General features: G+C 37.8%; 1 protein-coding gene across 2 annotated transcripts in view; it reads left to right on the plus strand.

Annotated features, from left to right (window-relative positions):
* Positions 1-5,115, plus strand: part of LOC103776765 (zinc finger MYM-type protein 2-like) — a 13,749-nt gene extending 8,634 nt beyond the window's left edge. For both annotated transcript variants that reach the window (XM_008944290.1, XM_008944291.1), the window contains 2 exons: positions 4,032-4,197; positions 4,841-5,115. In XM_008944290.1, coding sequence (XP_008942538.1) covers positions 4,032-4,197; positions 4,841-5,080 — 406 coding nt within the window. In that variant the 3' untranslated portion in view covers positions 5,081-5,115. The remainder of the gene's footprint in view (positions 1-4,031; positions 4,198-4,840) is intronic.
* The last annotated feature ends 6,876 nt before the right edge of the window (positions 5,116-11,991 follow it).

Raw genomic sequence — 11,991 nt, forward strand, 5'->3', positions numbered from 1 at the left:
GCTGAACTAAAGAAGGCTTGTACTAAAGACTGCCTTCATTAATGTATGTTTTGGAGAGGGTGGTTTTTGCTCAATCGTACGTTTAAACTAGTGAAAAAGTTTTACTTCAGCCTGCGGTGTGGTGGATTTGTGGCTTGTATTCAGCTGTAAGCTACTGATCTAACCATCTTTGTCTATTAGTTTTTTGGGACTCAGTAACAATAAAATATAGAAATTATTGATACCATGTGTACTTACACCTGCGTACACTGAAAACCTGGCAGATTTAATGTACTTTAGCTGTTTAAAAATACACATAAAAGCTCAAATTCTATCAGCCCTTGCCTCTACAGGCCTGATTAAAAGCACTCTGTAGTCTCTCTTGGCTTGCACAGGTTTATACACTTTTCTTTTTCCGCAGAAGTAATCTGGTGACTACTGTATTCAACTAGCTATGTTATATATAAATATGAAGATTAGACTAATCTTCCACTTGTTGACGGAAAACTTGAAAACTCATGGCTAAATCTGTGTTCTTGGAACTTCAGAGATGCTTATCTGTGTATTGCAAGCGGCTATGTACAGAGTTGCCCTAAACGAAAATGATTTATTATTTATTCTTGAATGAGAAAAATACCATTTTTATAGCTTTTGGGGTTACTTAGTTTGTTTAGTGTATTTAATTTCTAGAGAACCTCTTGGAAGTCACCTTTGACAGTTTTTGAGGTGATGTTGGTCTTTGTTTTTCCACTAGTATGGAGTTGCTTGCTCAGTCACAGTCAAATAGAAGGCAGTATATGTATGAAATTGTTCATCTACAGCTTGACTTTGTTGTGAAGCCAAATCATACCCAGACTGTTTGTTTTTTGGTTTTTTTTTTTATTATTATTATTTTTTTAATTTTATTGCTTAATTTTGGGGGCAAAACCAAGCACTCTTTGCTCCATACTTGTTTCTGTGTTCTTTTCTTATTGAAGCAGACAAAATGTTGTTAAATTGCTACTCAGTGAAGGGGGAAGGAAACTACCAAAATCTAAGAGATCTTTAGGTTGGATAGATGATAATTGATATGTCGTAGCTTAGACTTTCAGGGACAATGCCCAGATTTGTCTTTAAATATGTAGGTTACTTTAAATGGAAAAAGTGAAGCCTCCAATAACTTTTTTTAAAAAAAGCTGTATAATCACATCTGAAAAGTTAGAATTCTAAACTTTTTTATCATAAGCTGCTTTTCTAGCATGAACCTCTGTAACTACGTAAATAGTGTAAGAATTATTGTAAGAAGTAAAGGATAGGAAATATCTGGCATTCTCTTCAATGCTTATAATTTTTATTGACTTGTGTTATTTGTTTTGACTTTACACTTGTCTCCTTTGATACAAGTTAATATGTGCTTTGATGTAAATTAATTGTGTCTATAAATCCTGATAGAATCCAGCCAGAAACTGTAAGCTCCTGAGGGCAGGAGCTCTGCCTTTGTGTTGTAGTACAAAAATTATAATACTCTCCAACAAATCTTTACTAACTTGCCAAAGGGTGTGCCAAAATCTGCTGATTTTCCTTTGATAGAAAGTGGCAGACATGCAAGTGTTAATATCCAGGGGCTGTAGAGGTTTATTTTCAGGGGTATCTGTCTAGGGAGGCATACAGCATTTTTCTAATGTTTTTCACTCTACTATTTTATTTATTTTAGTAATTTTTTTAATTTATTTTGTTCAATAGCATTTCCTCTGTCAATTTTCTTTTACTTAGGAGGCAAAGGGGGAGGGGTTTATTTCTTCTCCTTACTGTTTCTAATTTATGGTGTGTAATAGTTCGAGATGAAAATTTGTCAGGTGAAGTCCCTGGTGACTGGAAAATCAGAGTCATTGAACCCGTTTTAAAAAGGGTAGAAGGGAGAACCCTGGGAAGTACTGACTGGGCAGCCTCACCTCTGTGCCTGAGAAGGTCATGGAACAGGTTTCCTAGAGGCTATACTAACACACATGGAGGACAGGGAGGTGATTTAAGACAGCCAGCATGGCTTCACCAGGGACAGGTCTTTCCTGACCAAAATAGTGGCCTTCTGTGATGGAGTGACTGCATCGGTGGACAAGGGAAGTTGTCTGTCTGGACTTCTGTAAGGACTTTGAGACAGTCCTCCACAACATCCTTCTCTAAACTGGAGAGATACGGATTTGATGGGTGGACTAATTGGTTGGATGGTCGCATCCAGAGGGTAGTTATCAACAGCTCGGTGTTCAGCTGGAGACTGGTGACAAATAATGTCCCTCAGGGGTCTGTATTGGGACCAAGTGGTGTTTAGTATCTTCATCAATGACTTAGTGGGTTCAGGTGCACCCTCAGGAAGTTTACAGATGACACCAAGCTTGAGTGGTGCAGCTGACACACTGGAGGGATAGGATGGCATCCAGAAGGACCTGGACAAGCTTGAGAAGTGGGTCTGTGTGAACTTCAGGAGGTTTAACAAGGCCAAATGCAAGGTCCAGCATCTGGGTTGGGATAATCCTCAGTATCAATCCTCAGTATCAAGCTGGGGGATGAAGGGATTGAGAGCAGCCCTGCAGAGGACGTGGGAGATCTGGCGGATGAATAGCTGGACAGGAGCTGGCAGTGTGTGCTCACAGCCCCGAAGGTCACTTGTATCCTGGGCTGCATCAAAAGAGCTGTGACCAGCAGGTCAAGGGATGAAATTCTACCACTCTTATTCCGTTCTGGTGAGACCTCACCTGGACTACTGTGTAAGGTCTGGGTTCCTCAGCACAAGTAGTACATGAACCTGTTGGAGTGGATCCAGGGGAGGGCCACAAAAATGATCAAAGGGCTGGACCACCTCTCATTTGAAGAAAGGCTGAGGGAGTTGGGATTGTCCGGCCTGGAGAAGAGAAGGCTTTGGGGATACCTTATTGCAGCCTTTCAATACTTAAAGAGGGCCTGTAAGAAAGATGGGGGCAGTCTTTATAGGAGGGTCTGCTGTGATAGGACAAGGGATAATGGTTTTAAACTAAAAGAGGATAGGTTTAGACTAGATATAAGGAATGAATTTTTTACGATGAGGGTCATGAAACATTGGAACAGTCTACCCAGAGAGGTGGTCAGTGCCCCATCCCTGGAAACATTCAAGGTCAGGTTGGATGTGCCTCTGAGCAGCCTGTTGTAATTGAAGATGTCCCTGCTCACAGTAGGTGGGCTAGAACTAAATGTCCTTTAAAGATCCCTTCCAACCCAGACCATTCTGAGTGAAACCACCTTAGAAACAACCTTAAAAATCTGGGAGACGTGATGACAGAAGTGCACTAACAAGCATGGCATTAGTGACTTTAAGTTTGCAGCATGCACAGCACACAACTGAAGATCAAGGAAGTCTAGAACTAATGTTGTTGATTGCTTGTCTGATTTAATGCATTAGAGTGGTGTGTTTTCATAGGCAACTGCATGGACTGTTCAGGTGCTTTAGAACTTTAATGATGAAACTAACTTTCTAAAAATTTTGAGTGATAAATCTTCCAGGCAGGTTTGTAGTAGAGTTTTAAGATTTTTGGTTGTATTTATGAGAAAACACACTTCTCTCTTCCTTTAATCCTGTCCTGGGACTAATACTGCAAATGGTGGAGTTATATAAAATAAGGACCATTTCTTGCCTTTTACTATAAATATGAATTTTTCATATGAAACTTAAGTATAGCTTTTGTGTGAAGTTGCAAAAAGGATAATTTTAGTTTGCTGTGTTAATTCTTCATATAAGATTGTGTTTGTCACAACTGGTAGCTAATGGTTTATTAATATCACTTAGTTCTAGAGCAATATAATGAGGGGAAAAAAACCCCAAAATTCTTACAAAAAGGTTTTCTATAGTACTTGCAGTACTTATAGTAGTTGTAAAAAATATTGTTAAACTTAGTGTTGGCACATGACTAGCAATTATTACATACTCACAAAACAGGTTTGAAATGTAAAAGTTAAAAGGAAGAATAAATCTTATTGCATGTTCTTATTTAAATATATATATGTATTTATACACAAGCACACTAGAGGCTTTTTTTGTCTTTCAGAGATATAACAACAATGAAAGGTACCATTGTTGCTCAAGTTGATTCAAGTGAGTCTTTCCAGGAGTTTTGCAGTACATCGTGTTTATCCTTCTATGAAGATAAACAGAATCCCTCAAAAGGAGTTTTGAATAAATCAAGATGCACTATCTGTGGTAAACTAACTGAGGTCTGTTTGACTGTTTTTTCTCTTACCTTTATCAATAATAACAGTATTAATAACATGTTCTGAAATAAAAAACTGAAAATAAGGAGATCTAAAATATGATTTAGTATTTTCATATGCAGTGAGATATTCAGGTATGCAGGCTTGATATTCATGAAGAGCAATTGAAGGAAGAAAGAATTCAGTGTTAATATTTTGATTTTTTTTTTAGGAACTTGAAGTTCCTTTTGCTTATGTCTTGTTGCTACTGTCAACATTTCTGTTAGGTGTTAAATCTTGTAACTATAATCAAGATCTCCTGCATAGAATTGCTGTTAAAAGAAGTCAAGATTTTATAAAATTACATAAACGGACCTTCTGCGCTGATATGCGATTATTACATCCTTCCCTGTCATCTTTGCTTCTGGGCTACAAGAGCAGACAGGTCCAAGATTTATTTTTTCCTAGAAGTTTGGAGACAACAGCAACACCAACTTCTATTTCTGTATTTCATGTTTTTCTCAAGCATCTTTCTTCCTAAATAGTGAGCCAGTATGATCTGATTTCAGTTACTGTACTTGAATATTAGACCGTTGCCTTGTGTAGTAGTTCCAGGCAACTTTGTGCTTGCGTGCTGATAGAACACTTTTCTACTTTTATTTTTTAGATTCGTCATGAAGTTAGCTTTAAAAATATGACTCATAAGCTGTGCAGTGACCATTGCTTCAATAGATACAGGATGGCAAATGGTTTAATAATGAATTGCTGTGAGCATTGTGGGGAGTATTTGCCCAGTAAAGGAGCTGGAAACAATGTTCTCACTATTGATGGTCAGCAGAAAAGGTTCTGCTGTCAGAACTGCGTTGGTGAATACAAGCAGGTAATTATTTCTTTACCTATAAATTGAAATTAAACATTAATACTCCTTAAATAGATCCTGTTGTTCATAATGTGGTTTACTTCTCATGAGAAGTCTTAGAAAACAGAAGCTTTGAAAAATGAAAGTAATGCCAGTGAGGGCAGACTAGCCAGAATGGATCTCTTATGACTGGCTTTTTTTGGTGTTGCTGTAATAGCAACATCAATTTGTTATTAATGAAAATATAATTGAAATTAAACTTTGTATTAATTTCTATTTATTTCTAGTGGGTGTATCATGAGTGTATTAACAGCAAGCCCAACACACAGGTTTACTTGTCCTTAAGTGATGTTCTTTTTTAGATATAGAAGCTCATTTGTATGCAATTGAAACATGGAAAAACATGCAGAGCGTGCAGGTTGGGTGTTGCTGTGAGAGTGCCCTAACTGATTACACCTTGGTTGTGTACCTGTGTTGTCTAATCTCCTTCGCTGTCAGCATAGGATTTCCAAACTTAATGTTACTTTCATTCTTCCATGTGTTAATTTTTAAACTTCCATTTTCTTTAATTGGCTTATTTTTTATTTGTTCTTAAGGCTGTTAAGTTGGTAGCAATTGCTATGGTTAAAAATAATTCCAAATCAAGAAATCTGATGCTGATGTCTTTTGTGTATTACAGAGCCAGCTTAGCTCTTACTAGTGCTGGCTGGGAAGCTTAAATGTTAGTCACAATATTTATGATATGATAGGATAGCTCTGAAATATGAAATATTTTGGGGGAGGATATGCAGTTTGGGGATTGTGGGTTGGTTTGGGGTTGGTGGTTTTTCTTTGCATTTTTTTGCTTGGTACATTCTGCTCTGAGTTTACAGGAGTACTGTGACAAAATATGAAAGTACTATTTTACTAGCAAGAAATTTCATCATGCGATTCTGAAGTTCACACTCGAATGTGTGAGTGGCTCCAGTGCTGCACATTGCTTTGGGTTCTTTCTTCGTCTCTTCCCATTTTTAAGGAACCAAGTATCCAAGAGAAAAGGGGTCCAAGTGCAGTGCGAATTGGTGTTAAGTTCATTAATGTTGCATCTTGTATCTTTGTTTTTTTTCCTCTTTGGGTGTTCAGTTCTGATGCTTTTGGGGCGGCTGTTGTGTATGTGCCATGTGCAAACAGCAAATCTGGAAACGTGCGTATGTAAAGAGCGTAATTGAAAACGTAACACAAGCGTTGTTCTTTTGTCACAGCTGTACCAAAAGGGACAGGATAGGTTTCCAAGATACTAAAAACATAGGCATGCCCAGAAGCCATGGAAAGACTTGAAGAAACGTTGAATACGGTCTCTCGAAGAAACAAAAAGGCTTGAGATTAACTTTGAACGTGAGATATTCCCACACAAGCAGTATAACATGCACTGCACATGGAATTATGAAATGAACGTGGAATTTTGAGAGGTTGAATGATAAATCTGTATTTAACTCTCATTACAGACTGTATTTCTTCAGATATTGCTGTATCTTGTGTTTAGATGTGTATCTGAGAACGAGAAGGGTATGGGTAGCAAGTTGTATGTTCTGGTTTGATCTGGGGAGGAGGAGCAGTTTGAAGTACCAGGAATCTTCACAAGTAGTGTTGAGTATTGTGCATTATTGTGAGGATATGTAAGAGAACCTTTAAAACAGACACATTGTTTTGGTGTGTTCAGTTCTGACAGCAGCCTTTATTCAAGCAAGTTCTTAATTCCTTTGTGGAAATACTTGTTACTGGCAAACTGTAATAGGCTGTGAGAAGCTTTAATCTGAGTGCTCCTGTGCACCTGTTTTGGAGTGGTGATTAAGTGTAATTCTTAATCAGTAGGGCTCAGATGTTTCTGGGGTGTGGGGACATGGGGGTATTTTTGATACTAAGAGAAACTCAAACTATAAAATTAGAATGTTTTTAGTATATGTTGTAGGTGTCAGTTGCTTAGGACACAATTATTTGAGAATTTTTAGTTGTCTAGCAGGATTTATTTAGGTTTGAACTCCTATTTGCGTATTTTTAAACGGAATGTTATCAAGGAATTCTTTTTAAACAACAATTTTGACTTTGGAAAATGTCACTGATAACTAATTGGGCCACAGCTGGTAAATTGTAGGTTTCTTTGTTCAGTCATAAAAGTGTTTTCTTGAAGTTTTTTTTATTAGGTCTTGCTTTCAAAGGAGAACTGTTGAAGGAGAGAATACGGGAGAGTCACTATTACATGCTGAAATAAACTTACTGGACTTAATAATATAGGAAAAGTTAATGTATCATTTGATTACAGCATTGTGTTATACAACTGATTGTGTGTCACGTAAGTTTTAGCAAATGTTTTCCTGCAAACAGTTGTAAAATACATAGGCTTTACTGGTTTGAGTTTTGTATTAAGCAGTTTCTATTGTAAATGTCATACACCTATCAATATGCTATACCTTTGTAGTAGTAATAAATGAAAACTGATCTTTATTACTTGTACCTATCTATATACTTCATCCCTATTTTTCTTGAAATAAATATTACACTGATTTGAACAATTAATTTTCAGTAACTTATCATGGACATGTTTTCTTCCTGGAATGAAAAAATTAAAATTGTGGGTAACAAAAATGACTGTGGCCACTGAGTACAAATAGTGCATCGGCTACTAAGGGTTTTTTTCCTCTGCTTTAGACTGTTGGTGGGAGTAGGAAACAGTTATTCTGGGGATGTGGATTTTTTTTTTTTTTTTTTTTTCTGAAGTGTCTAACTCACCTTTCAAGATGATGGATGCACTTAGTTTTCTATGTACCAATTTCAGAACCTGCTTTAAAACTGAAGCACAAGTAATATTGACTATTGCATCCAATTTTTTGCTTTTCTGAGAGGTGATGGCTGTTCTTTCTTACCAAAAACAGAAGTAATTACAGAGCTTATGTTTCTTTCATATTAAGCTATGAAAAATAGATTAATGAATCATTTAAGAACTAAGAAAAAGTTAATTAAATAGATACAGCCTAACTAATGCTCACTGTGGTCGCATGCAAGAGCGTGTTAATTCTGTGATGGCACACAGCCATTCATGAAGACAACTAACTGCCAGTCAAGCTTTTTTGAAAATGAGAAAACAATGATCGAATCCTTCCTCCATGAATTAAATCACTGTGACAATTTAGATAAAACATCCAAAAAAAACCCTTAGTGGAAGTGGTTATTTTTTTATAAACTGGAAGAAGCCTATTCCTAGATTGTAAATTCTTTACCTATTGCACCACTCTTCAAACTCTTCACATGTTGAGGGACTTAAAGAATGACACTAAACAAAACATAAAACCAATACCAGAAGAGAATGAGATTGTATCTGACAAGGAGGTGGCTAAATTGTCTTATTTAATTGTGCAAGTGCTGAAATACTTTTATTTCTTTGAGTAGGCATTTAATATAATTAAAATGATAACTTAAACATTTTAAAAATCACTTTAGTGATTAATTTAAAAATTAGCATCTATGCGACATTGAAACAGACCCTAAAGATGCCTGCCATGGACACATAGTCACCAAAAGCATATGTGTTGTTTTTTCAGCGTTTCTGATCCTATTGCATGTTTTCTGCCTCTGCAAAGTTAGTTGACTTCCTTTTCAAGGCAGTTGCAATGTTGTTTGTGTCCTGATTTGCTGGATTTGAGTACAGGCTTGACAACCTTGTTCTAGGGAACAAATGAATTCTGTGACTTGGCTTGTGCAACCAACCATACCTTTTTCAGCTGTTCAACTAAAATAAAGCTGAGTCTATATCTACTTTTAATAACATGGTCTTTAGCTGCTTTACTTAATGGCCTGATGAGTTTACAGTTGTCTTAGAAGAAGAGAGATTTTTTTTTTTTACCCTTTTCTTTGTTTCTGTAACTAAAATTCTTAGAATATAACCTCGGATTTGTTTGCTTTGGGTGCTTTTTAAAAGTGATCTTCATGTGCTGTCAATAAGAGGGGAGAAAGAAGAAGCTCTGTTTATTCACAGGCTTCTTAATAGCTCTGGAATGAAGTGAGTACCAGGTGAATGCAAGCCAAATGCTAATTTTCCTAGTTGGAAGGGATTCTTGCAGTGTCTTTCCATCTAGTGAAAATCTTCCTTCAGTACTAAATAAAAGTAAATAAATAAGTACATAAATAAAAGACAGGTGGACTGCGCACAGGGTTAAAAACTAACTGGATGGCCAGGCCCAGAGTTGTAAATGGAGTTAAATCCTGTTGGTGACTGGTGTCCCTCAGGGTTTGGTTTTGGGACTGGTCTTGTGTAATATCTTTATCAGTGATCTGGATGAGGGGATCAAGTGCACCCTCAGTAAATTTGCAGATGACACAAAATTAGGTGGGAGTGTTGATGTGCTTGAGGGAAGGAGGGCTCTGCAGAGGGATCTGGACAGGCTGGAGCAATGGACTGAGGTCAATTGGATGAGGTTTAATAAGGCCAAGTGCCAGGTCCTGCACTTGGGTCACAACAACCCCAGGCAGTGCTCCAGGCTTGGGGAGGAGTGGCTGGAAAGCTGCCTGGTGGAAAAGGACCTGGGGGTGCTGGCGGACAGCTGACTGAATGTGAGCCAGCAGTGTGCCCAGGTGGCCAAGTATGCCAATGGCATCCTGGCCTGGATCAGAAACGGTGTGACCAGCAGGAGTAGGGAGGTGATCGTGTCCCTGGACTCGGCACTCGTGAGAAGTTCTGTGGCTTCAGCCTGTGCAAACTGTGGTTTAATAGTGGAGTCTGTTCCTCGTGTGGTAAACCACTTCTGTCTCATGTCAGGTAATACTTGGTCTGATAAGTAATGTCTGATAATGCTGATGTCTGATACTATGTACACTATACAAGTGGAGATAGCTAGGCAGATTTTACCTTGTCTGGCTCAGTCATATGGCAGAAATCTCTTACCTACCGAGAAATAACCAATTCCTCTTTCTTCCTGCTTAGTGATGTGAGGATTTTTTGAGACCTCTTGTTATTTGTTGCTCAAATTTCTTGTGTTTCTGATGCAAATCAAGTTCTCCTAGAAACTATCCTGTTCTGCCTCCTCTTCTACCTCTTATTTACTGCCATATTCTGGAGACGTTTATTTTGCCATTTCTGCCTCAAATATTTCTCTTCAGCTGTAGAAATGGCTGCTCTTCAATTGAAAAGATATAATCAGCTTTCTTAGGCACCTGACTGTCATTCATAGTAAGTGTTCAGGATGTTATTTTGTTACTATTTTGGAAGATAAAGTGAGATAGGTACATCAGAGATCTTAAAACAACTTTGTAGTTCTGAAGAAAAACCTTTATGGCAGTCAAAATTTTGAGGTGTAATCTGTGTGGGAGCACAGAAATTGTTAGGAAGAGAAAGCAAGGAGGTCATATGACTAGCTACCAGAGTTAGGATGGATATAACCACAGCAGTGCACTACTGTACTTAGAGAGTTGGGCAGGGGAGAGGGGAAGCGGGAGAAAAGGCAAAAGAGGAACAGCTGAAACGTTCCATATGTGTGAAAGCAACTTCCATTTTGAGGCAGGGGTTTTCCGTTCTACTTTTCTTCAAGGCACGAGAGCAAGTGTCTTGAGAGTGGGAACAAAACTGGCAAAAAGAGGGAGCGCTGGCCGTTGGCGATGCCAAGGAAAAGTTACTGGGCAAGTTCTCAGTTTGGCTGTTAGCAGAGTTTGGAGAATGAAATGTAAACACAAATCGCTTGGTGTTCAAAGGCCACGAAAGCAGTTACATCAGCTTTTGCACTTTAGACTTGGGCAAGAGCTTCTGGGATGTTGCTAATCTTCATGTCTTTTATTGGAGCAGTGGCGAGTTTACCGTTGTTTTTGGGGTACGGATGATTTGGGTGCAATATTTCAAAAGACGGAATAAATAATACGGTTTCTTCTTTCTTTGCTGTTAGAGATTCTGCTGACATCTGGTTCTTTTCTTAGATGTGTCTGTTGCTTATGGATCCATCTGGACCATCCTTTCAAATAAATCCGAAGTCGTTCAGCTGCTGTTTTCTTGATTGCCTTACTAATGGATCTCTTATCATAGAATTCTTTGTAGTGAATATATCTGCTTACAAAAAATTTTTGTCCTCTTTCTCTTTTACTTTTCTGTCTGAACACAGGTTCAAACTGTGCTTCTGTCCCAGAATATTCTTTTCTGGAAACTTTCTCAATATTTACCGTATTTCTAATCCAAAACCATTACTCTCTAAAGCTACCAGAGAGAAGTTTGCCTGGGTTGAGAAGTTTGTACCAATCTGTTTTACCATGGACCACATGAGTTTATCTGCAAACGATTTCCTTCAACTGGAAACAAATCTTTGGGCTGCTATGTAGTGGTGTAGCCATGAGCTGGTATTCTGGTATTCTCAGTCTTAGAGTCAAAGCACTGATAGCTTTATTAAAACATTCTTGCAGCCAGAAAGTTCAAGAACAGAGACTTTTATTAGTTTCATTAGACTTCAGCTTTCATGATCCTTTCAGTAAGATGCAGGTGAAGATCAAGACTCATTCTAAAATGCTTGTTGCTCATAACAGCAAGAATAAAAGTTCCTCAGAAACCCTCCCAGTCAATTTTCTCTTATTTCCAGGAATTTGGATTTCTGTTGCATCAGTACTTGTATTTCTGGAATATACCCCATTCATCTGTTTTTGTCTTGCATCTTGATAGCAACTTCTGTAGCTGCCAGTTTGAGTTCAACTCTGTCCTAGTGGACAGAATTAAAATTTGAAATGTCTGTAGAACTAGTAACTCACAAGAATCCTCAAATCACATAAAGTGGTTTATGTCTTTTCTCAATTTTACCTATTATGAGATACCTGTCATGAAGTAGATGTGATTGCTAGAATTAAGTCTCTAATAGGATCTACAGACAAGTCATGAAATACTGAGTGAACATAGAGTCAAGTAAGAGCAGAATAATACTTGGCATTTTACATTTACCTCAAACTTCATGCTTCGG

This window comes from Merops nubicus, unplaced genomic scaffold (genome assembly GCF_000691845.1).
Source record: "Merops nubicus isolate BGI_N331 unplaced genomic scaffold, ASM69184v1 scaffold7917, whole genome shotgun sequence".
Classification (NCBI taxonomy): Eukaryota; Metazoa; Chordata; class Aves; order Coraciiformes; family Meropidae; genus Merops; species Merops nubicus.